The sequence below is a fragment of the Barbus barbus genome (genome assembly GCF_936440315.1).
Source record: "Barbus barbus genome assembly, chromosome: 32".
In the NCBI taxonomy this organism is placed as follows: domain Eukaryota; kingdom Metazoa; phylum Chordata; class Actinopteri; order Cypriniformes; family Cyprinidae; genus Barbus; species Barbus barbus.
This window is the reverse complement of record NC_136760.1, coordinates 27,896,465-27,923,964: the sequence shown is the minus strand read 5'-3', so window position 1 is coordinate 27,923,964 and position 27,500 is coordinate 27,896,465. Positions and strand designations below refer to the sequence as shown.

The following is a 27,500-nucleotide window of genomic DNA, read 5'->3' as shown; positions in this document are numbered from 1 at the left end:
TATTTAATATATAAACGTAATATTTTTCTTAAATATATAAATGCATGGTGTGTTTTTATATATGCTTAATAATAAATATGCACAGTGTGATTTTAAATGAGATGAGATGAGCAATGCATCTGTAGGAAGTGTGTGTGATGATGACTGATGATCATTGTGTGTGTTGTGGGCTCTGCTGTGTTTAGTCTGTTGGGTCACGGTGAGATGTTGGTATATTTTGGAAGCTGAACAGAAAGCCAGTCAGTCATTGAATTTCAGCTTCGGCTCAAGTCTCGGTTGGGTTTTTACCGGCGGGTATTCATGTTAAACAAGCAGCCAAGTGTCCTCAAATCCCCGCCGTCCTCCCGGAGGACCGCTGCAGCTCAGACGTGCCTCATATAGCTGGAGCTCATGAGGTGTTTCAGAGGCTTCTCCTAAAAATCCTCAGAAGAAATAAAAATGCAACAATAACTTAGTCCAGTCCAATAAGAGTATAGAGCTCTAAAATGAATATGGAGCATTGGTTGATAAATATTTTAGCTTCTTTTGAGATGTCAGACTTTTGATCACAAACAATTTTGTGACAAATCTGAGCACAGATTGCGACACTATTGAGAAACTCCAGAGACACATGAGATTATCAAGCTTTTTTCTCAAGAGAAACGTCTGAGAAGCAGGAGACTTCAGAAATGGTCTCTGAGCGAACAAAGAGCAACCTCTGAACATTTTGAATTTGTTCTCAATCATTTTCCAGCTTTTTATATTCGTAATAGTTAATTGTGATCTTCTGTAAACTGAAAACTGAAAAGAATAAAACTTAAATTAAAGGTAAATAGGAACACAAAAAAAATTATATATATAAAAAATCAAGAATAAAATGATAGAAATATTACATGCAATACCTAATATACTTCAAATTAAATATGTTGCTTTGAAGCCTAAGTAGCTGAATTTAATTAGTTTTATAAAGCAGCTCTACAGAAGGCAACAGTGTCATTATTTAGTATTATTCTTTAGACATTTGTCTAATTTGATGAACTTTTACAGAGTGACAGATAAATGTGTGCAGAAATACCATGTCGTTTGATTTGGACGCAAACTTTGACATACAATGCCTATTTAGAAAATAACTAAAAATATAATACAATACCTAACTACATAATACTATTATTGTTAGAAATTGCAACAATATAAAAATAGAAATATAATACATTTATACATTTAAAATTGTAATTAAAACAATAAGTAAACAATAAATAAACAACAATATCCTGGCCAGAGGAGAACTGGCCCCCCGACTGAGTCTGGTTTCTCCCAAGGTTTTGTTTTTTCTCCATTCTGTCACAGAGGGAGTTTTGGTTCCTTGCCGCTGTCGCCTCTGGCTTGCTCAGCTGGGGACACTTGATTTCTAGCAATTTATCGTGAATTTGATTGCACAGATACTATTTAAACTAAACTGAGCTAGACAATGACATCTCTGAATTCAATAATGAAATGCCTTTAACTGAAAATTGAGTGTTTAATCGTATTATTATACGTTACTAACACTCTATCCTCCAATCTGATACTGTGCTTTGACACAATCTGTATTGTTAAAAGCTCTATATAAATAAAGGTGACTTGACTTTACTATTTTATTTTGACTATATAATGAATAGCTGAATTATTTTATTTTATTTTAGTCCACAAAATTGTTATTTTATTTTATTTTATTTTACTGCTCTGCCATTTTTGGCCAACTTTAATTTAATTTTATTTTATTTTATTTTATTTTATTTTATTTTATTTTATTTTATTTTACTGCTCTGCCATTTTTGGCCAACTTTATTTTAATTTAATTTTATTAAATTAAATTAAATTAAATTAAATTAAATTTAATTTAATTTAATTTAATTTAATTTAATTTAATTCATTTTTATTTTATTTTATTTTATTTTATTTTATTTTATTTTATTTTATTTTATTTTATTTTATTTTATTTTATTTTATTTTATTTTATTTTATTTTATTTTTTTATTTGACCTTTCTGCCATGTTTGGGCCACAAAATGTTCTTTTATTTTTTATTGTATTTTATTTTATTTTTACTTCTGTCTGGACTAATTTTTTTTCTGGTTTGTTGTGTTCTGTGTTTCCAGTCCATCAGCCTGATTGAGCGCGGGAATCCGTCCCGGAGTCTGGAGCAGGTGTGCCGCTGGGCAAACACCCAGCAGAGGCTGGACCCCGAGCACGCCGAGCATCACGATCACGCCATCTTCCTCACCAGGCAAGATTTTGGTCCCGCAGGTATGCAAGGTACTGTGTTTCTCTCGATCGAGGCTGTGCAGAGTAAGTGCTTCTTTCTGTTTCTGTTCTCGAACGGTTGGCATCGCAATGCCTGGGACATTGGTCAGGAACGACAATCAAACACCAGCTAATCTGATTCCCGACCATGTAAACTGGGCATCGGTGCCAACCTGTAGCAACCAAAAATACTCTTTGACCGAAGGAGAGTTTTTGGCATGTAGAGGAAAAGAAGATATCTTTATTAGTAGCTGTGCACTCAACAATACTAATATTCCTAGTTTGGTGAAAAAGTTTCCTTTCTAGGTAGTTTGATAAAATTGACCAGTTTGAACTATTATTGTGTTTCACAAAATTGAAGTAATTCTTGCATGCATGCTACTTAAAGGGACAGTTCACCCAAAAGTCGTCATTTGCTCATCCTCGACCTGTATGAGTTTCTTTCTTCTGTTGAACACAAAAGAAGATATTTTAAGCAATCTTAGTAGCCAAACAATTGACGGTAGCCATTGACTTCCATAGTATTGTTTTCCATACAATGGAAGTCAATGGCTACCATCAGCTGAGGGTGAGTATATGATGACAGAATTTTCATTTTTGGGGTAATTTCCCTTTAAAATTTGTAGATTAAACATCTTTAGTAGTAGTAGTGGTTGTAATTGAATAATTAGTACAGTAGACGGCAAAATTAAGTCTGTGAGGGTCAGGTTTACTGTCTGTTCAAAGGGTTGTGCTGTTGTGTGATTTGGTGTTAATCAATGAAACACTCAAAATGCATACAAAAAAATAATAATAATAAGCAGAATACACAAAAACTAGACAAAATATACTGACTCGTTTTCATTCACATCACGTTAAATATATTGATCTACGACTAAGATCCATAACTGATCAAATATGTTTGAATTACATTAAACTGCTATTTCACAAAGATGTGTTAACTTCATGTAAACATGATGTCATTCAAATTATAAACAAATGGAAAAAAGTGGATTTCCTGGAAATTTGTGTTTAATTTCAAATGTCAAAAACAGATGAAGTGTTTGATCGCTGTAAGGCAGTGTTATTTTAGTATCATTGATATACTATTATAGTTTTTGTTAATATTTTGAATTAGATTTCATTTTTATGTTTTGTTTTGATTGTAAGTTCATTGTAAGTTTTACTGTTCATTTTCAAGTAACTTATTTAATTTTATTTATGTATTTATTTATTTAAACCAAGGCAAATAAACTTCATCACAGGTGTCTGTAGTGTAAATTAAAACAAAATGTCAAATACTAAAGTACAGCTTGACTAAAATACAGCAGCACAAAAATACATTAACCTCCATCTTTCTTTGAAGTGTGTAAATGTCATTGCATTAGATGAAAAATATTAAGTGCTGCAAACTATTTTCTCTTCACTAACGTCACTGTTCTTCATGATTGTTGAAGTCTCTGTGTTTGAATCAGCTGGTGTTTTGGTGAGTTTAATAGATGTAGAGAATCACATTAACATGATTCATTAACACAAACTGATTCATCTTCCACACAACATCTGCTCTTTCAGGTTTTCCAACCCAACAAACGTCCTTTATGCTTCTAAATTGTGTTTGTGCATCTTTCTTTACAATACATGACTCCTGATTTAATATCTCGTTCTAATGCAGTGACAAGCACACACTGACTGTATTATCGGTGTCCTGTGTTTGACTCTCACTCAGTCGTGCTCCTGTCAGTCAGTCTTTCTGAAGTTTAGGGACTCGTTTTGAATGGATGTGTGTTTAGGTTTCGTGATCCTCGTGTGATTTTTAAAGACAGTCAGTAATACCTGTTTTGTGTTTGGCACTTCTGCTGTTGCTACGCCACGGCCTCTGTTGTGCTCAAAACATCGCAGAACGGCAACCTTTTACCCTGAGGGCAAACATCACACTCCCGTCCCAAGCTTTAAGCCTCATTCAGAGCCCAAATATAGACGCTCATGACTGAAACGGCCAGCACCTGAAGCCTGGTGTTGGTGAATGGAGTCAAGCAATAACTGGAAGGCCCTGATTCAGCGGTTCCTGTGTTATTAACAGCGCTAGTGATTTGGAAAAAGATCAGTTTTATAGCTGTCAAATCGCTGTTCTTTTGCAATAAAGTGTCAGTGAAAGGAGGCGCTTCACCTTCAGATGTTGCTCATCCACCCCAGGGCATCAAACTAAATCTTACATGTTTTTTCTGACATTTATTTTATATGAACATAGTTATGAAAAATTTAAATGGTTAAAAAATTATTTAAAATGGTTTAAAACCATGATTTGTGTGTTTTAAAAATTTTTCTAGCAATACAAATTTTCGATAAATAAAATTTAATTTCTTGTTTAAATGTTGTTTTGTAGTTTATATATGTATAATAATATTATTATGTCATTTAATATTTTATATAAATATAGTTATAATTTGATATATTGTTAAAAAATAAAATAATTAATTATGTATTAAATATAATAAATAGTGTGTATCTTTTATATATATATATGTATGTATTATATATATTAAAATATGTCAAATTAAAACTTTTCTTTATTTTCTCACAATAAACACAATATATATGTACGTGTATATATATATATAAAATTAAAAAACAAAATATAAAATAATATGCTGATATATATGTAAAATATATAAATAATAATACATTAAATATATAATAAATTAATGATATGTGTGTGTGTGTGTGTATGTATAATAAAATGTATATTATATATATTTTTAATAAAATATATATAGTTTTACAAATATATCATTTTTCATTCATCTTTTATTCCCTAGAAATTAAAATAGCTTGATGAATTCTGGAAACACTTGCAAAAAATATTTACGTTTCTTCCTGACATGCTGTACAAGGTTCTGGGTTTTTGTTTGTATATTTATTTTTGTTTATGACAGCATGTTTATGGTTGTTAAAGGGCAAAAATGTAGAGAAAGCAGTACTGTCCTGTGTGAACCATCTTCATGCAGCGACGCTTTAATATCAGTCTCGATATCCTGGATTAATGTCATCTAATACCCTGTGATTATAGCACTGCTGCCAGACGCTGTTGCTTGACAACGCAACGCTTTCCCAGAGCAATGCAGAGCTGCATTCACCTGGAGGACATTTATCTGAGGACAGATAAACGGCTCAGCTATAGCAGCTTGATTTCTTATGCAACCCTTTGCTGGCTCAATACATCTTTGATTTGAAATCCAGCAAAACCTACATGGCTGCTGGGCAGCGGGAATATCACTAGGATTACGCATCATGTAATCAAATTATGCTGGATCAGCCCAATTATTATTGATGCTTTAACAGGCATTAAATCACTGAACGCTTCATAAGCTTCTCATAATCTGCATCCTCTGCTTTTCACCTGCATGCCAAAGACTGTCGGTGATTTCAGTAGCATGAACGTCTTATTAAAAAGAGCCCAGCCTGGCTTTAACTTCTGGAGCAGCTCAGCTAAACTAAAGCTCTAGCACTGCACATCTCTTGATCGAGTGTCGGTCTCTGTTTGTGCCTTCTGTGGTGTTTGTGTGTCGTATGACCACTGTGTCCTGTGAAACGTGGCTAGTAGTTGTGTGGGATTGATCGGGACAGCTTTTCGGGTTGCAGCCGCTTCTGCGCATCTATGGAGGCAATAGTGGAGAACTTGTAAAAATCTGAACTAAGTTGCACATATAGAGAACAAAATGGGAAAAATAGGTGGTGTAAAAACAAATATCACTCAAAAATTGCTAGTAAATGTCACAAATGCTTGAAACTGCAAGTAAAATTGAATTAAATGTGAAAATGTGAAGTAGCAAGAATTAAATACTATTTTCTTGCAAAACATACTCTAATCTCCATTTGTTTTTTTTTACTTTAAATTGCACCAATGTTAATATTAAGTTTATTCAAGTTAATTTCAATTAAAATACTTTTATTGATATTTTATGATGATGAATGAAATATACATTACCATTCAAGTTTTTTATTTGAAGGAAATTTATACTTTTATTAATCAAGGATGCATTAAATTGATCAAATGTGATAGTAAATATATTTATAATGTTATAAAAGGTTTCTATTACAAATAAATACTTAAATATTTTTATTCATCAAAGATGCATTAAAATACATTTATAATTTAAAAGATTCTATTTGAAATAAGTGCTGTTCTTTTGAACTTTCTATTCATCTGTGAATCCTGAAAAATAAAATATATCACCATGTTTCCATATAAATATTGAGCTGCACAACTGTGTTCAACACTGAGGATAGTCAGAAATGTTTGTTGAGCAGTAAATCAGTATATTATTATGATTTCTGAAGATCATGTGACACTGAAGACTGCAGTAATGATGCTGAAAATACAGCTGCAGATCACAGAAATAAATTACAGTTTACAATATATTCACATTGTAAACAGTTCATTTAAATTCTAATAATATTTTACAATTTTACTGTATTTTACTGTATTAGAAGAGACTTTTGAATGGTAGTGTATGATTATAATAAACAGCAGCTCACTTGGTTTTGGAAAAAAGGAGCATAGCAAGGAAATCAGAGAATGGCTTCTTTTTTGAAAAGTCGTATTTAAAGTTCAGAATTGCCGTTGCTAACGGAACAGTGAAGTGATTGTGTCAAAAGGTTGAGCTGGGTGTCCACGTTGTGTGTGCTTTGATGTGTTTGATTTGACAGTGACCCGCGGCTCTTTGAACGGGAAGGAATCTTAGACTTTCCAAATGAAACTCACCTGGCTCTGATCTGACTTCTAGAATATCCCGCTTTCCAGTTCATCATCGTTTCCCTTTGATCTCTGTCGCCCAGGTTACGCCCCGGTAACGGGCATGTGCCACCCGCTGCGGAGCTGCACACTCAACCACGAAGACGGCTTCTCCTCTGCCTTTGTGGTGGCACACGAAACCGGACACGTGTAAGTTTACATCGGCTTTTCAGTCCCGACTGTGAGCTTGTTATCAGTGTTTAAGATCGTGTAGTTAAAGCACAGCATGTTTGCATGCATTTACAGTAGTTGCTTTATGTTTATGAGCACATGAACAGTGTCGTAATTTGCAGGAATGCTTTGAGACTTGGTGAGGAGTGTCATTCAACAAGCAAGTTTGTATTTGGCGTAATTCAGCAAAAAATTTAATTTACTGAAAATGTGCTCACCCTCAGGCCATCCAAGATGTAGATGAGTTTGCTGATAAAAACATCACAATAATCCACACCACTCCAGTCCATCAGTTAACATCTGGAGAAGACAAAAGCTGAAACAAATCCAGCATTAAGACGATTATTGTGATGTTTTTATCAGCTGTTTGGACTCATTCTGACGGCACCCATTCACTGCAGAGCATCCATTGCTGAGACACTGATGCAATGCCACATTTCTCCATCTAATGAAGAAACAGACTCGTCCTAAACTTGGATGGCCACATTTTCAGCAAATGTTCATTTTGGGGTGAATTATTTCTTTAAATTACAATTGTGAAATGGTGCCTGCACAGATTAGTTTGCATGCATTTTGTCAGCTGTTTGCGAAGAATGGTGATGAAGCTCTTCCAGGAAAAAGCTACTCATTCAGCTAGTTTATGAGGCATCATTTAGTGTGGAGGCATGCGCATGATAAAATACATAAAGCATCTATTGTATGTCAAATATGCATGAAAAGCATAAAGAAATGTGAAATTGCTCAGCATGTCCATTGCATTATGATCAAAATTAGATGAATGCACACTGTAATTACAACTCAGAAGTAGTAACATCTCTGGAGGACATGAACATAGTATGAACATGGAGTGCTGCTCAATAGCGCCCCCTGTAGGACATAACTCTGCCATGAGAAAAACTGGCTCCTTTTGCCAGTTTGCGAGATGTTTTATATTTTCCGGTTCATTCCAGGTCTTAAGTAACTCCTCTCTGCTCAGCCGGTTTGGAGAACAGACATGAATCATCTTCTGTTCTTCAGTGTGGTCTGTTTCCTCAAAATGTGATTCATCATCAGATTTAATGTTTGTTGTGTCTCTATGAACACTGACAACAGGCACATGAGCTGGAAGCTCTTGTTTCACAGTGAATTCACGATGTCAGCAGAATCCAGTCAGTCTCTCTCGTGACTGTACATGCAGAAACGCTCTGCTTATAGTCGGATGTTCCTGCGCTGCTGGGAATGTTTGAGTAGCTGTAGTTTATCAAGCTGAGTATAGTTTAAAATGGCTTAAGTCACATAAACACTGTAAGACAACCACTTGACTTCCATAATGTGATGTATTTTGAATGAATCAGGATACGGAATGAACAGAACTGTAAATACAGTTTACTGTATTTTTAATCTAATAAATGCAGCCTTGGTGAAGAGAATAGACAAATATTTTCAATGGTAGTGTAATTTAGCTGACAGCATTTGATTTGATCAGACATTAATGGTAAATGCAACTAATAAAATAATTTAAAAACATAGTAATAAACAACTTGTATAAATATTACACTACATATAAGCTACACAGAAAGTTCTGTGGAGGAGCGAATCAGTGAATCATTATATAGTCGAAATGAACTGATTCATTAATAGGATTCTACTCAACATTACAGCACAGCCTGTTTGATGAAACTGACCAGCAGTTTGCTGACTGTGTTGAATGTTTCAGGCTGGGAATGGAGCATGACGGCCAGGGGAACCGCTGCTCGGATGAGACCAGTATGGGCAGCATCATGGCTCCGCTGGTCCAGGCCGCGTTTCACCGCTACCACTGGTCCCGCTGCAGCAAACAGGAGCTCAACCGATACATCCAGTAAGAAACTGTTCCTTACATCTGCTCTGATCCTCAGTATCCATCACTGAAGAGGATTTGGGAGATGAAGCATGAGTAAGGAGTGAAAACGAGTAACATAATCTCTCCAGAGAGAAAGAAATTATATTAATGCCATTAAATCTGATGCTGAATTTTATAAATCCTCATGTTATTTCTTTTGTGTTCAACAGAAGAAAGTCATCACTTATTAGAACAATTGCCACTAATATTAAAATATGTATTATTTAATTGAACAGTAGCCGTAAATATTTAAATTTATGAATAAAACAATAGCCATTGATATTTTAATAGACATTGATATTTAAATGTTTTAATAGGACAATATCCATTGATATTTTAATTTCTTGCACTGCAATGCACTGATGCCGCTGTATTTCTTTCAGCTCCTATGACTGTCTTCTGGATGATCCGTTCGAGCTGAAATGGCCTAAACTCACAGAGCTTCCCGGGATAAACTACTCCATGGATGAGCAGTGCCGCTTTGATTTCGGTGTGGGGTATAAGATGTGCACCGCAGTAAGTCCTCAAGCATCTGTCTGTCTCTATATTTATCTCTGATCTGTGAATATAGACTCAAGTTCAAGCAGTTTACGATGAGATGGGCAACATGAGCTTGTTTAATGTGCATCTGCAGAGCTAAATCTGGAGAAACCCATTGCATTTTGATGAAATATGATTCCTTGAGTTTGTCGCTCTCTCTTTCTCCAGTTCCGTACGTATGACCCGTGTAAGCAGCTGTGGTGCAGCCATCCTGACAATCAGTACTTCTGTAAGACCAAGAAGGGCCCGCCGGTGGACGGGACGGAGTGTGCACCGGGAAAGGTGAAACTGCACTGATTCTTGTCAACACCACCAAACAATTGAAAGAAATTGGCATATCATATTTTTCACAAAACCTTTATAAAATGTTTGTATATTCAGTTGACTCAAGAACAAAATGACCTTGCTTTGGAGAAATCATCATTTGGTAAATCTCACATTAGGTTCTTTGGCAGCCAGCTATTTGTGCTTGGAACAAAACAAACCATTATCTAAATCCATAAATTACTTTCTTACTTTGCGAGCATCAGACTTTCATCTGTGATTACTGATCATATTTTAATTTGCAAATTACTTACTGTTGCATAGAACAAAATTAATTTATATTTGATCTCTTAATAGATTAATATTTGATATTTTATTTGAATAATAACCATCAATATTTAATCTCACAATTGAACAATAGCCATTTATATTTAAATCTCATAAGTAAACAATAGCATTTATATTTTAATCTCATACTAGAACAATAACATTGATATTTGAATCTCCTAAATTAAGCAATAGCCATGGATATTTTAATTTTATAATTGAACAATATACATTAATATTAATTGAAAAATAGCCTTTGATATTTTAATTACATAATTAAACAATGACATTGATATCTTAATCTCATAATTGAACAATAGCCATTAATATTAATTGGAAAATAGCCTTTGATATTTTAATTACATAATTAAACAATGACATTGATATTTGAATCTCTAAATTGAACAATAGCATGTATATTTAAAACTCTTAATAGAACATTGGCCATTGATATTTTAATATTTTAATCTTATAATTGAACAATAGCCATTAATATTTTAAGATGAATTGAACATTAGCCAATGACATTTTAATTACGTAATTGAACAATAGCCTTTGATATTTTAATCTCACAATTGAACAATGGTCATTGACATTTTAATTACATAATTGAACAATAGCCGTTGATATTTTAATCTCTTATATGGCTGCTAATATGGTGATATGTTTAGGACACAGTGTTCATGTATAGTAATGGTTGTGGGTTAGTGATTCTGGTAAATGTGTGTGTTGTAGTGGTGTTTTAAAGGCCACTGCATCTGGAGGTCATCGCATGAGCCCTACGGTCACGACGGAGGCTGGAGTTCCTGGGGAAAGTTCGGCTCGTGTTCTCGTACCTGCGGAGGAGGCGTTCGGTCCCGCAACCGCCAGTGCAACAACCCTGTGTGCGTTACAAACCTGTTTACACCAGCTCATGAATGAGGGAAACTGCTCTGTTATTCATTCCTCTCTGTCTCTGCAGACCTGCGTATGGAGGTCGTGATTGCCCAGGGTCCACGTTGGATTATCAGGTCTGTAATACAGAGGACTGTTCCGGCCCATACGAGGACTTCAGAGCGCAGCAGTGCGTCCAGCGCAGCAACAAATACCACAATAGCATCAAACACACGTGGCTGCCGTATGAACACCCTGATGGTGAGAGAAATGCAGCTAATCATTTCAATCAATTCACCACAGACACAAGACACTGAGTGGGACGTGGGAACACAATGTTCCTGGCAGAATCTGGATAGAAAAAATAAGTAGCCTGTGAGAAAGACAGACCAAGAAGCAGATAAACATTAAGAAAAAAACGCTCCATACATCCACATGTACGTCTATATACTGTGAAGGCATTAATTACAGTCACGTCTCAGCATATTGAGTCATGGCTCACCTTGAGACACATTTCTCTTTTGTACATCTCTCATCTGCATTTCATGAGCTGTGAACTCTTGACAGTAAGTAGGTAACACTTCTACTCACAGCAGGACTTTAATTACAGATACAGACTCTAGTTCATGTCTGCAGCTCATCTGTACGCTCACAGTCACTGTTATGTAAGCTGAAGACTGTTGGCCTTTATATGAAGAGATGAGCCCTTTGATATTCTCTGCTACTACATCAACACAGGACTGGCTTCGTGATCTTCAAGGGCGAGATGTTGACGTCTCGTGGCTGTTTGTGTGTTTCAGAGGCTCATAAGTGTGAGTTGAGCTGCCGCTCTAAAGAGACGGGTGAAGTCGTCTTCATGAACCAGGTGATGCATGATGGGACGCGCTGCAGTTACACGGATCCGTTCAGCGTCTGTGCTCGAGGAGAGTGTCTGGTGAGAATCGTATCATGCACATAAACACAATCCTGATATCTGATTCATTCGCTAATACTGGTTCTTTTAAATCATTGCATCTGTTTAGATATAACTTTTTAAACATATTATTATTCATATAACTTACAGCAATATATTATTGATCCATATAAATAAATAAATTATATTATATTATATAAAGCAACACATACTGTATGCAAATATAATAGTCTCTTGTGCTCACTAAGGCCCCATTTATTTGAACAAAAATACAGTAAAATTGTAAAGTATTTTACACAATTTGAAACAGCTGTTTTCTATGTGAATATGTTAAACTGTAATTTATTTCTGTAATCAAAGCTGTATTTTCAGCATCGTTACTCCAGTCTTCAGTGTCTCGTGATCCTTCAGAAATCATTCTAATATGCGTTAAAAATTTATTTTGATAGTAACTTTAGACATTCTACTAACAGAAGTAACTTTGCAACTACATGTCAACTATCAGTCATTAGAGCATTAGTAGACTATCTGCTATCTTCTACACTGTAAAAAAAAAAAAAAGTTGAGCAAACTTAAAAGTTAAAGGCAACCAGCTTCAGCAGATTTTTGAGTTTTCTCAACTTGTTGTTTTAAGTTTATACAACAAAAAGTTGAGAACTCAAAAATCTGCTGAAGCTGGTTGGCTTAAACTTTTATGGTTATACAGTACTACTAATACTCTAATGACTGCTAGTTGACATGTAGTTGCAAACTTACTTATGGTTAGTAGAATATCTAAAGTGGACTATCAAAATAAACCTAATATGCTGATTTGCTGCTCAGGAAACATTTCTGATTAATGTTGAAAACAGTTGTGCTGCCAAATATTTTTGTGGAAACTGATACATTTGATTTTTCATCATTCACAGATGAACAGAAAGTTGAAAAGAAAAGCATTTATTTCAAATAGAAATCTTTTGTAGTATTATCAATGTCTTTACTGTCACTTTTGAGCAATTTAATGCATCCTTGCTGAATTAAAGTATTTATATATGTCATAAAAAAATCTTACTGACCCTAAACTTTTGAATATACTTGTTGAATATTTGACTATGAAGACAATATGAAGTTGTAACTTTACAAATAAATGTAGTCGCAGTGATTCAAACACAAACTAGCCTCAGAGACACTCTATTGATTGAGAACGCCTTCTCTTCAGGATGTCTGACCTGTTTAAGCATGAATGAATGAATCCCTCCTGTCTGTCTCTTCTGATCAGCACGTCGGCTGCGATAAGGAGGTGGGATCGTACAAACAGGAGGATAAATGTGGCGTCTGTGAGGGAGACAATTCACACTGCCGAACCGTCAAACTCACTCTCACCAAAACCCCGAAGAAGACAGGTACAGACTCACACAGAGAGCAGACGCTTTCAGACGAGCCTGACCAAACCACATTTCATTATTTACCACAGTAGCGCTTACTTCAATCCAATTCATATTTCACTTCACTTTCTTTCTTTCTCTTTTGGTTTTGAATTTCTGAGCTCCTGTTCAGCTCCTGCTGAGAGAAAATGTGAAGTACAAAGAGTTTTATTTTACTACAATAATCCTACAATTTGTGCACTTTGTAGTATATAGACTTTATAGTGTAGTAGGTATAGTATAACTATTAAAACATTTTCATTAATTCATTAATAAATGTCATTAATACTGTACTGTATAGTGTGAAATGTTCTTTATAAATCAATAAATGAAATTAAATTGAGATAATACTAAATAAATAATAGAAATATTAGGTTAAAATGAGACTAAATCAAATTTTTAATATTGTCGCGGTATCTAACTGAAGATATGTTTACAAAATTATTAAAAAACATTTTGGTAAAATAAAAAAATAAAGTGTAAGTATTAGTTTGAAAACAAACTAAATGAAAATGAGAAATTCTACCTTGGCAAGTAACTGAAATAAAAAAGGTTAAACGGAATAGAAAAATGACAAAAACTGAAATAAAAATAATTTAAAACTGAATAGAAATATTTTTAAAAATCAATAATAAAAAAGAGAAAAAATACAAATATAAAAACAAGTCTAGTTCATATTTTACTTCAAGATCATCTAAATGTGATATTTTTTTTTTTCTGTCATAGTAATGAAAATTAGTCGTAAAATGTGATTTGTGTTTGTAAAAGTTTACTTCTTTAGTTCTAAAATAGGCCTCATTTGCTTTATACAAGAAAATGATTGATGATTTTGTGATGAAATACGCAGGACCTTTTCTTCGTGAGGTTCATCTATTAAATTGTTTCTTATCGAACATGTAAAACGCCTCCAAAAGATCATCTCTGAACCTCTGAATCTCTACAGCATCTTCATATTTTCATGTTTGGATGAATCTCACAAAAGCAATTTCACTTTAAAATCAGAATAATGAGGTTGATTTTTACACAGTAGTGAGAATTTTTGTGGTCAAATGTGCTTTATTATTATAAATAACTTAATTAGTGCTAAATATGCCTCGTTTGCTTTAAGCAAAATACAATTTATAATCTTTGCCCGAAATCTGAAATATTGTGCTGTTTAGTGTTAAAGTGATGTCTTGAGCTCTCGCTCTGTCTGTTAGGTTTGCTGAAGATGTTTGATATTCCTGCTGGCGCTCGGCACATTGTGATCGAGGAGAATGAAACGTCTCCTCATGTAATTGGTGAGTTTGTACCTGTGCATCTTTCAGTAGGAATCAATGCTTTTCTCCAGCGGCACAAACCCAGGGCAGCCATGCATCCTATTGAGACCAATTACTGCCTTCCCATCATGCTTTGTGTGCCATTTTAGATTCCCCAGCATCTCCCAGCTGGACTTAAGCAGTTTATTCTAATGGTTATGTTTGTCCCTGAGCTTCTGCTGAAAGCCTGATTTATTATCAGAGAAAATATGAAGTGTTTAAATGTGAAGTACAAAGAGTTTTAATTTACAACAGTTCAGACAGTATGCACATGGGTTGATGTTGTCTGTGTTCAGAATAGCAGACTACTCTTACTATTTGTGTACTTTGTAGTATATAGATTTTATAGTATGGTATATAGCAGTGTTGTTAACTAAAACCAAAACTATTAAAAACATTTGTATTCATTTATTTCATTAGTGCACTTTGAAAAGTGGTTTATGAATAAATGAAGTGAAATTGAAAATGAAATAACAAAATATGCATATTTGATAAAAACTAAATAACATTGAGATATGTTACCTTAACAACTTCCTGAAATAAAATCAATTTAAATTGAGGTACTAAATTACTAATACTGAAATAAAAATTACTTGAAACAAAATAAAAAAAAAAAACGTTACTAAAAATGACTAAAACTTGAACTAGAAATGAAAACTGAAAATATAAAAGTAAAAATATTAACAAAAACTAATATTGGATAATAAGGATATTTTTACACAAAATTGAATGAAGCATTTAAAATAGAAGATAAATATATGATATAATGTAGCATACTACAGTTTGAAGCGTTTATGATTCATTAATGCCTGCTGTTTTTAAAAACGGCACGGTATCAGAAAATTACTGAAACTGAAATATCAACAAATTAAAACTAAATAGCAATATTTTTTTTAAATATAATAATATATAAAAAACAAAAATGACAATTACTAAAAATTTTAAATATAAAAAACTGTAGCAGTATCATAAAATATTATAAGTAGTATAATATTTTACATCAAATTTAATGAAACATTTAAAACGGATATGATGTAATGTTGCATCCTATAGGTTGAACCATTTATTACTGAATAATGCCTGTTGTGTTTAAAAACTAGTATATACTGCACAATGTTTCATTTTCAGCTCTTCTTTAATAAAATGATTTTCTCTGGTAATAAACAGATGCTGTTAATAGAGTTTTGAACCCATATTTTTCCTCTAAAGATGTTTCTTTCTCTTCTGTCCGTGCGTGTGTTCCTCAGCCGTTAAAAATCAGGTCACTGGCAGTTTCATCTTGAACGCCAAGGGAGAAGAAATCACGTCCAAGACTTTTATTGAGAACGGCCTGGAGTGGGAATATTCGATGGCAAACAGCAAAGAATCGCTGAAGACCGCCGGGCCGCTGCACGAAGGCATCGTGGTGCTGGTAAGAGCGGCGTAACGCTGATGGAGTTTGATTGAGTCGATGCTGCAGGTGTTGAGTTTGTCGCTCTGAACAGGTCGTCCCGCAGGCCGAGGATACCAAGATCAGTCTGAGCTACAAATACATCATTCATGAAGATCTTCTGCCGGTCATCACCAACAACAACGTGCTGCTGGCCGAACTGGACACGTACGAGTGGGCACTGAAGAGCTGGTCGCAGTGCTCCAAACCCTGCGGCGGAGGTGTGCCATTCAACACCATCTCAGATTTAATGCAAAACCGATTTTTTTCAAGTTTTTGAAAGACGTTTCTTATGCTTACCGAGGCTGCATTTATTTGATTAAAAATACAGTAAAAACAGTAATAATATGAAATATTATTACGAAGTAAAACAACAGTTTTTTATTTGAACAGATATTAAAATTTAATTTATTGCTGTGATGCAAAGCTGAATTTTCAATTATGAGAAAAAAGTTGCACTATTTTTATTCCGCAGTGGAAAAAGAAACAATTGAAAAGAAAAGTCAGCACTTCAAGATCTAAACACGCAATTGTGAGAAAAATGTCCTAACTTTGTGAGGTAAACTTACAATTGAATATAAAAAGTCAGAATTACTCAGAAAAAGTCAGAAACTCAGATGTAAACTCACAAGAAAAAAAGTCTCAAAAAAAAAAAAAAGAGTCGCAATTACCATTTTTATTCCATGGCGGAAACAAGCTTCCATCATTTTTACTGTGTTTTTGGTCAAATAAATGCATCTGGGTGAGCAAAAGATACTTCTTTCAAAAACATAAAAAATCATAATTATTCCAAACATTTGACCAATAGTGTATAAATGCAGTTTGTAAGTACTAATGCAATGTTCCTCAGGTGTCCAGTACACTAAATACGGCTGTCGGAGGAAGAGCGACGGGCGTTTGGTTCACAGGAACTTCTGCGAGATCAGTAAAAAGCCCAAACCCATCCGGAAACGCTGCAACACCAACAGCTGCAGCCAGCCCACGTGAGTCCCGCACCAGCATTAAGAGTCACCTGAGACGAGACCAGTTTTCAGTGATGCCATATATCACAATAATGAACATGCACGATATTGTTATCGTGGGCACTTTTATTTATTACAAATTATTCCGATTTTTGAATGCATTTTAAGAATACTTTTCTCATCAGCTGGTCACAATGCACAAATCTTATCTGATGTAAACAAGTGCGGATGAGAAGCGCATGGCAGAACAAGTGAAGAATGAGAGCACATTCACTCTCTGACAGCAGATGGCGCTGAACAGCAGAAATGCAGCCGTTACCCTGGAAACAAAGCAGCTGTGCTACTTTCTGAAAAGTATTTAAATGATTTAAATAGCCATTCAGATTTGTGCATTAGCAGTGGTGTTCATCACAGCATTGAATAGCCTACTTAAATACTTATTAGGCTATTTATTTTCAAACTTTTTCACATTTTAGTCTGGACAACAACATACCCTAGATATTGTTAAGAGGGATCATACAAAATGCATGTTATTGTTTATTTAGTACTGACCTGAATAAGATATTTCACATAAAAGATGTTTACGTATAGACCACAAGATAAAATAATAGTTGAATTTATAAAAATGACCCCGTTCAAAAGTTTACATCCCCTTGATTCTTAATACTGTGAGCCGGGGCGTGAAAACTTTTTGAATTTGAAGATCAAGGTAAATTTAACTTGTCTTCTGGAAAACATGTAAGTATCTTCTGTAGCTTCTGAAGGGCAGTACTAAATGAAAAAAAGATATTTAGGCAAAACAAAAAAAATGTACTCATCTTCATTCTGTTCAAAAGTTTTCACGCCCCAGCTCTTAATGCATGGCTTTCCCTTCTGGAGCATCAGCGAGTGTTTGAATCTTCTGTAATAGTTGCATATGAGTCAGTTGTCATCACTGTGAAAAGATGGCTCTCAAAATCATACAGTCATTGTTGGAAAGGGTTAAAATATGCTGGAAAACCAAAGAATTTGTGGGACCTGAAGGATTTTTCTGAAGAACAGCAGGCAGTTTAACTGTTCAGGACAAACAAGGGACTCGTGAACAACTATCACTAAACCAAAAAACCACAACTGTGGATCATTCAGGTAACAACACAGTATTAAGAATCAAGGGTATGTAAACTTTTGCACGGGGTTATTTTTATAAATTCAACTATTATTTTCTCTTGTGGACTATATGTAAACATCTTTTATGTGAAATATCTTATTCAGGTCAGTACTAAATAAACAATAGCATGCATTTTGTAAGATCCCTCTTATTTTGGTAAAATAATTAACATTTTGCAGATTCCGCAAGGTGTATGTAAACTTTTGACTTCAACTGTATGTGTACTGTGTTAATTTATTATGTATATATAAATACACACACATACAGTATGTTTACATATTTACATGTATATACATTTATGTATTTATATTACATTTAATATATTATATTATTTTATTATTATATATAAATATGTATAAACATATATTTTTCTTAAATATGTACATGCATCTGTCTGTATTTATATCCTATACACAGTACACACTCATATATTATGTAAACAAAAATTTTGTAGCTATTGCTCATTATCAATGTGAATGCATTAACTAATGAGATCTTATTGTAAAGTGATACCTATTGATCTTTATAATTATTTTGCAGTTCAACCTGTGGGATTTTTTTTTTTACTGTATACATTTTTTTGTGTGTTGCTTTAATTTATTTCAAAAGTTATTGAACCTGTTATACTGTATTATGGCAATACTTTTTTGCAACTAAATTTCAATATCGTGATAATACTGTATACCACGATAAAAGCATTAGCAATTAATCGCAACATGAAAATTTGACACCGTCATATGCCTACCTGAGACCCGAATGAAGCCTAACCGAGGTGTGTGTTTGTGTGCAGGTGGGTGGTGGAGGAGTGGGGTCCGTGCAGTAAATCCTGCGGGAAGCTGGGATATCAGTCTCGTGTGGTCCAGTGCATGCAGCCGCTCCAGAACGGCACCAACAGATCCGTTCACACCAAATACTGCAGCGAGGAGCGTCCCGAGACCCGCAGAGCCTGTAACACCAGCGCTTGCCCGGCCCAGTGGAGGACCGGAGCCTGGTCACAGGTGAGGCTTTGTTCACAGGGTTTCTGGGCAAGTCATGTTTGGTGCGTAAAACCCCTTTAATTGATGTAAAAATCACTGTAATGCTGTTATTATTAAATGGCAGCAACAGCAATATAGTAAAAGACAACAACAAATAATTGCATTCATTCATTAAAAAAATATATTATTTTCATTTGTTTACATTAATATAGAACGTGATAAATAAACGCATTTTCTTCCTCTGTGTTTTTTACAATATCTAAATATTCTTAAATTAAATTGTGATTTATATTTATATAAATATACTTGCATATGCATCATATAATTCTGTTTAGTTATTTAGTTTTACGTTTATTTATGTTTTGATTGTTTTAATTTGGTTTAGGTTTAATTTCTAATGTCTAGTAGTATATATTCTTGTATAATAACAATACTAGAAATTGAACTACTAGTATGCTTAGAGTTATGTAATACAAATAATACATTCCAAATATGACATTTTGCATTTAATATTTATAATTCATGAGTTTAATTTATAACCATAATTTAATACAGTTTAATTTAATTCTTAATTAAATGTTAAATAACTGCTGTATTTAAGTTTGTGTATTTCAGTTTTTTTTAATCAGTCTATTTTTTTATTCCTTAGTTTTCCTTTTCTCAGTACATTCTTAGATTAAGATACATTTACTTGATTCAAATCATATTTTTTCAAAATTAGCTGAGTTCATGCTAAGAACAAATATCTGCCAGCTTGTTTTCCTGGTAATTAAATGGATTTTTCTGACCCCTTTGGCAGATTAATTTTAATCAGTTTCTCAGAAAACAAGGCTTGTATGATTTGCATCTCAAGTAAATGTATTTTGAGTTAACAATGTTTAGATATTTCTGCTGAAAAATGATGAAATACTAAGAAAAACATCACTTTTTGCAGTGTAATCTGAATTTGGAATTTTATATTAATATTTTAAATATTAATTCAAAATAATATTACTAATTAATTATATTAATTAAACAATAATATTAAATTACAATATATTAATTTAACGATTTCCCTATACTTAACTTTATTCTGGAAACATATTTGTACCCAGAAATAATCTAAAAAAACAAAAAATCCCAAAAACGTGGGGAATATCCTTATTTTTTTAATTCAGTTCCAATTATTTAATTTTTTTATTCTGGTCTATTTTGTTAAATAAAAGTTTTAAATTATTGTTAAATTAGTATTTATTGTTAAATAAAGTGTGTGGTTCCAAATACAAAGATAACTAGTTAGTATTAATTAGTTAGTATTAATTTCTAGAAAATAAATGTTTTTGTTTCTATATGTTACTATCGTTATTATTTTTAAGTATTAAAATATTAAATATATATATACATGTACTCTGCTGATTTAAGTTAAATAATTTGCAAGATTTGTAACTTTACAATAACAAATAATACATTTTAATTAGTGCTGTTAGACGATTAATCGCGGTTAATTGCATCCAAAATAAAAGTTTTTGTTTACGTAATATATGTGTGTATTGTGTATATTTATTATGTACACACATACAGCACATATTTAAAAAATATTAACCTGTATTTACATATTTATATTCATATAATTTATATCAAATACAAATATATTTAATATATAAACGTAACATATTTTTCTTAAATATATACTGTATGTGTGTGTGGTTATATATACATAATAAACATACACAGTACACACACATATTATGTAAACAAACTTTTATTTTGGATGCGATTAATCGTTTGACAGCACTAATTTTAATGCATTAAATAGAAATTATTTTAATTGTTAAATAAAGGGTAAATAACTAAAGTTGTGTTTCTAAATGCAAAGTTAATTTGTGGTAATCTTGGTAATATCGGCCCATTGTGAGTTTGATGTGATCATGAATGTGACAGTAAAACACAAGTTCACACCCAGATCTGTAGGTGCTTCCTGTCTGAATGTGATGTGTTTCCTGTAGTGTTCGGTGAGCTGCGGTGAAGGGGTCCAGCAGCGGCAGGTCATCTGCAGGCCGTCTGAAGGCAGCTCGGGACAGTGTGACGCAGATAAACCCGAGTCTGTGTCCGTCTGCAAGCTTCCTCCCTGCACAGGTCAATCAAACACTGACAAACACCCTACCTGGTCTCATGGCATAAACGTACCATGGGTGCACTTTTTAGCGAGACGCGATATAAGTACATATCACTGCATGAACACTAGAGGCAGTAAAACTCAGACGCCTTTTATTCATTTTAACACAAATTTACAGAGTTTCGATTAATAAAGTGTACTTGAAGAATATCATGTTATGACTTCAAAACGATATTAATATGTTGGGAGATTTGGAAACTGATGCTTTTGACACATATCCAGCTTCATATTTATGTACTTGAGAGCTGAGGAGCTGTGGTTCGACAAAACAGTTCAAATCTGCATATAGGGAAGTTCAAATAGCATGGTTGCATTAACAAATGTGTTTTTATATCAGTTTTGCATTTGTTAACACTATCGGGTAGGTTTAGGGTTGGGTTTGGTGAAGGGCATATTTCCAACACGAAAGAGCATTCATTTTTAGCGACGGTCCCCAGATATTTTGTCATTTTTTATTTAATTTTCTTTATTTTTAAAATGTGTATAGGTAGTATTTATAAAGTTTTAGCTTTTAGTTTTGGATCTGTTTTTAGTTGTTTTGATTGCTTCTGTTGTCCTCATTTGTAAGTCGCTTTGGATAAAAGCTTCTGCTAAATAACTAAAGAATAATAATATTTGAATTCTGAACCACAGCAATATGTAATAAAACATACGTACCTATATCAACATAATAAGAATGCGCCAGGGTTTATGTGTTGAATCCGTGTTTTACGTGCAGCAAGGTACTTAAAAACGTTCTCGCTAAAAAGTGCACGCAGGTACGTTTATGCCATGAGACCAGGTTGCAAACACCAGGACAAAAAGGTTTTAATCATTCACCTTGTTTTCTCCTTTTGGAGTTTGACAGCTTGACGGAATTCATTTCAATGTTTGTTTGTGCAGATATTCATATGCTGTTGGCTAATTTAATATTTATTTACACAGTAATTTTAGTCATTTAAGCAAAAGCTTTTCAGTTTTAAGAGGCATGCATAAATTCAGATGTTTTCAAACTAGTCTGTCTGCAGTGTTAGGAAGTAACTAACTAAATTACATAATTTAATAATGTAATTTTAATCAGTTACATATACTTGAAAAAATGTGTAATTAAATTACAGTTACTTATGAAAATGTTAACGATTACTAAGGGGTTACATCTGAATTTTTTTCACACACACCCACATTTACAGTAATTGACTTCATAAATTGCACTGACTATGTTTCAGGAGCTTAGGACGCAGAATAGGACACATGCTTATTTGATAACGGTTTTATTTCCTATTTGGGTTTATGTATTATTTAAGATGAACTGTTTTTCCAAGGCACTGTTAAAGGCCAGTGTTTCCAGTCATAACTATGGAAATATTTGATTTCAAAAATAGTATCATATTTGCTAAACTATGTCTTGTTATGGTTTTAAAATTGTATTTAACCTCAGAACAATCTCCAAGTAAAAAGAGGCGCTGAAGTCTGATTTTGCGGTTACTGTGCTTTAAAATGAAATGATTATAATCTTAATTCAAGTGATGGAGGATTATGAAAGTCTGACAGTAATCAGTGTCGAGTACTCTAAGGTTATCCCTGCCTGCTTTATATGTTTGAAAATGATTACCAGTTGAAAAAATGATACATTTAGAAATGTAATCAGTTACATTACTTTAATAAAGTAATTGAAATAGTTACACTTCTTATTACATTTTTAGATCATTTGTAATCTGTAACCTATTACATTTCCGAAGTAACCTTCCCAACACTGGATCTCTGACACTGCAGTGACTTCCTGTCTGACAGGAAATGTGCTTTTGTGTTGTTTTCTTCCAGGAGAGCCGTCTTTACCCAGTCCCACTAGAGATTCACTGGAGAATTTGACTACTGAGGAGGAGAAAGCACCGGGAAACACTCTGGATAAAGTCTCTAGTAAGTGACTCGTCAATACAGACGCTGATGGATTATTGATCAGTGATCCGCTTCTGTCAGTTCTCTTATGTGATCGGCCTCTCTTGTTCTCACTAATGCTGTATTTATTCATTTATTTATTCAAAAATATAGTGAAAAACTGTGAAGACTGGAGTAATGATGCTGAAAATACAGCTTTGATCATAAAATTTTACTATCATATTTCAGTGTCACATGATCTTCAGAAATCATAATAATATACTGATTGATGCTTAAGAAACATTTCTGATTATTATCAATGTTGAAAACAGTTGTGCTGCACAATATTTTTGTGGAAACCGTGGAACATTTAATTTTTCAGGAATCACTGATGAATAGACAGCATTTATTTGAAATAGAAATATTTTGTAACATTATAAATGTCTTTACTGACACTTTTGATCCATTTAATACATCCTTGATTAATAAAAGTATTCAATTTCTGGGGGGGGGGGTAATGGTACTGTAAATGCATGTTTTTTTGTTTTTTTTACATTGTATGCCAAACAATACTGATGATTTAAATTAAATCAGTAATATAATTGCAGTTTATAAAATTTATATTTTTAGTACTTTAAAAAAGTACTAGAAATTAAACTGAAATTCTTATCTAGAAATGAATACTATAAAATACACTACTAGAAATTTAAAATTAAAACAGACAAAAATTGTAACGAATAAATGCAAAACTAAATAAATATATTCTAATATATTTAAAAAAAAAAATTTTTTTTAATAATTATTCAATTTTATTAATTGTATTATTGCATTTTTTTATTCATATTATTTTATTTAAATTAATGAATATTTATCTAAATATATGTAATTGATTACATTTATTTTTTAGTATTTTTATTATTCCTGTTAAATTGATCAATTATATTATTTTCATTTTTAATATTTTTATTGTTATTAATTACTATATATTTAAATGAATGAATACTCATCAAAATATAATTAATATATGTAATTTATTAAATTTTATTTATTATCGAATTAATTTATTATATTGAAAAAAATATTATTGTTAATTACTGTACATTTAAACACTTAAATACTCGTAAAAATATTCATTATATATAATTAATTTTATTGTATTTTTATGATTCCTATTTTTCATTATTCTAGTATATTTTATAACAATGTGAACAATGTCTTCTATAATTCATAATTGATTCCCGTCTCTCCTCCAGACGAGCCGTGTCTGGGTGATAAGTCTATCTTCTGTCAGATGGAGGTTCTGGCGCGCTACTGCTCCATCCCGGGGTATCAGAAGCTCTGCTGCGAGTCCTGTAACAGGAGGCTGGGTTTCAGTACGGTTTCTCCAGACGTTCATCCTCCCTTCTCATGGCTTCCAGATTTCACCTTCCCTCCTCTCCCTCAAACGAGTCCCGATCCAACTCAGACGCAGACGTCTGTATCTCCGTCTACAGCGGCTCCGCTCCTCCACACCACTAAAGCAGCTAGCAGGAGACCTCGGCCCACTTCCTCCAGCCCTAAAGCGGACGAGATCACTTCCTCTCCGGAGTCTGTCACCTCGACTCTACCTCCAGACACACTCCAGATCCAGAACACCACTGCAGACTCGCTCGCCACGACCCACGGAACCAGGGACTCGCCGGTCACATGATCACTCACTAACCAATCACACAGCAGCTACTGGTTACCTCAGAACGAACCGACATCACCCACAATCCTCTGCTCCGTGTGTGGAAACGGGAGAAACCATGAAGGTGCTGTAATTGAAATGCTTCCAGCTCAGTCCGTGCGGTTTTGTGTCTTCAGGACTACTAGCATGTTTGTGGCTGTAGTACCTCATTATTCGCTCGTGTAGATCGTAGCTGTGTTATTTTGAGGCTAGCTGCGTACGCTTGCTTTGTAACTCTGATGTAGTTTTGTGATCGCTTTCAAAATCCCCCGATGACCTGAGAAAAATAACTGCAGTTCAAAATAATTGACATACTAGTTTCATTAAATCCGTTTGCCGTTTGAAGTGATTAATTACAGAAACCTGTGATTAATTAGTGTGGAATACAGAGTCCCACAATACACTTGACTTGAGCTTTACTGGGATTTAACTTTCTGTTAAACTCATTATTTGACCTGCCTTCCAGAAATTCAGACATTTTTACTATGAATTTTGAGATATTTATTTTTGAAACAATCAGCACATGCCAACTGCAAAAATAAACATAAAATAGTTAGAACATTAAAAAAAAATATATATATATATATTAGTGCTGTTAAACAATTAATCACATCCAAAATAAAAGTCTTTGTTTACATTATATATGTATGTGTACTGTGTATATTTATTATGAATATATAAATACTATAAATACACACACATACAGTATATATCAGAATCAGAATCACGTTTATTGCCAAGTACAGTACGAGGAATGTGTCTTGGTAAATTGGTGCTTGACAAGACAACAGAAAATCAAAATTAAATAATAGAAACAATAAGTTAACTATTTAAAAGATAACTTTAGGAAGATACAATAACATTTAAATATAAAAATACAAAATAAACATTAAAAAACATTTACTGTACATTTGTGCAGAATATGTGGGGCAGTAGATTTCTGAATATATACTGTATTATCCAAAATATTTTTATAATATTTGTTTATACATTTATATATTCATATTCTTATATTTTATATTATATATAAATATATTTAATATGTAAACAGCATGTTTTTCTTAAATATATATATACATGTGTTTGTATTTATATATATATACATAATAAATATACACAGTACGCACACATATATTATGTAAACAAAAACTTTTATTTTGGATGCGATGCAATTAATCGTTGGACACCACACACACACACATATATATATATATGTGTGTGTGTGTGTGTGTGTAATATGGAGAACTTTAATCAATATTGGCAAAAAACTGAAATAATTTGAATTACTAAAATTACTAAAAGTAACACTGAAATAACTCAAAAATTATTAAAATGAAAAAAAAAACTGAAAACAAAAAAAAGCTAATATATAAAATATATTTCAAATTAACTTTTAAAGTTGAATCTGTTTAAATATATATTATATAAAATAATAGTACGTAAATAATAACTGTATTCTATTTTGTTCATACCATTAATGTTAATGAAGCTGAACCACACAGATGTACTGAAGAGTTACAGAGCTAGTGTTCCCGTGGTGCTCGCCGCCTCCTGGTGCTCCTGATGTTCAGTCACTCACCTGTGAAACAACAGAAACCACCTGCTGTCTGTGTTTCTAAGCTTGCATCTGCTTCTGAACTGGGTGGTTTTGTATATACTGTAAATAGTTGCAGGTTTTCAAAGGTGCGAGAGCGTCAGGTCTGCCGTCTCTCATGTGATTTAACCTAATTTCTGTATTGTATAGTACTTGTATATACATGAATGAGAGTTTAAGTGTTAATATTTATTAAATTTGTAAGTTGTAGGATGATGAAATACATGAAAATATACACATTGAAAAGAAAAGTGGAGTTTTTATTTCAGATTATTTGTTTGTTTGCACATTCAAAACTGATTCTCTGGAAACGTCAGGTAGATGATTTTTACTGGATTAAAAGATAAAGGGTAAGAATATAATTTTTTATACATGACATGAAACACAAAACTAATATCTGAGATTTCTGTTTCTCTAATTCCTCATCAGCAAACAATATGACTCGTATGAAAGCCATGAAATAAGATAATTGCATTAAATCTGAATTCTTTTTTTATATATAAATATTAATTAATTGCAAAATATTAACTCAATTCTGAGAAAAAAAGTCAGAATTTAAAATTATAAATCAAAAGTCGCACAATTTGAGTTAGTGTCACATATTTATTTTCGAGAAAGTCAAAATGACCACTTCATTTTTAATTTTTAGTAGCATTTTTAATATTTTAATATTTTTTATAAAAGTTTTAAAACAAAAATAAATTTTATAGTGTATAGTTCATCCAAAAATGATACTTGACAAATTTATGAAAAACTATTTTATGAAAAAGCATGAATATTATTAATATTATTTGTACTTTCGCTCTAACTATTTTTATTAAAATAATTTATAAAACAAATAATATAATTATTTTTAAGCTTTTTAATAAAATAGTTTTTAATACAATTTTTTTTTTTATATTTTAAGTTCTTTTTAATACAAAAAAAATATATATATTTTTTTAAACGTATAGTTCATCCAAAAAAGCTGCATGATACTTAAGAGATCTATG

At 32.8% G+C, this 27,500-nt stretch overlaps 1 protein-coding gene across 1 annotated transcript in view; it reads left to right on the top strand.

The window, feature by feature from the left end:
- LOC306852630 (A disintegrin and metalloproteinase with thrombospondin motifs 14-like) overlaps positions 1–25,247 on the top strand; it is a gene marked incomplete at its 5' end in the record, with an annotated part of 62,086 nt that extends 36,839 nt beyond the window's left edge. Inside the window, 17 exons of the mRNA XM_079389616.1 lie at positions 2,117–2,273; positions 7,077–7,182; positions 8,900–9,043; positions 9,448–9,580; positions 9,773–9,886; positions 10,931–11,079; positions 11,157–11,329; positions 11,869–12,002; positions 13,240–13,363; positions 14,584–14,664; positions 15,930–16,093; positions 16,167–16,332; positions 16,962–17,094; positions 19,011–19,218; positions 21,183–21,312; positions 23,153–23,248; positions 24,460–25,247. Of these exons, the coding sequence (XP_079245742.1) occupies positions 2,117–2,273; positions 7,077–7,182; positions 8,900–9,043; positions 9,448–9,580; positions 9,773–9,886; positions 10,931–11,079; positions 11,157–11,329; positions 11,869–12,002; positions 13,240–13,363; positions 14,584–14,664; positions 15,930–16,093; positions 16,167–16,332; positions 16,962–17,094; positions 19,011–19,218; positions 21,183–21,312; positions 23,153–23,248; positions 24,460–24,896 (2,649 nt within the window). The 3' untranslated portion in view covers positions 24,897–25,247. The remainder of the gene's footprint in view (positions 1–2,116; positions 2,274–7,076; positions 7,183–8,899; positions 9,044–9,447; positions 9,581–9,772; positions 9,887–10,930; positions 11,080–11,156; positions 11,330–11,868; positions 12,003–13,239; positions 13,364–14,583; positions 14,665–15,929; positions 16,094–16,166; positions 16,333–16,961; positions 17,095–19,010; positions 19,219–21,182; positions 21,313–23,152; positions 23,249–24,459) is intronic.
- Positions 25,248–27,500: the final 2,253 nt, after the last annotated feature.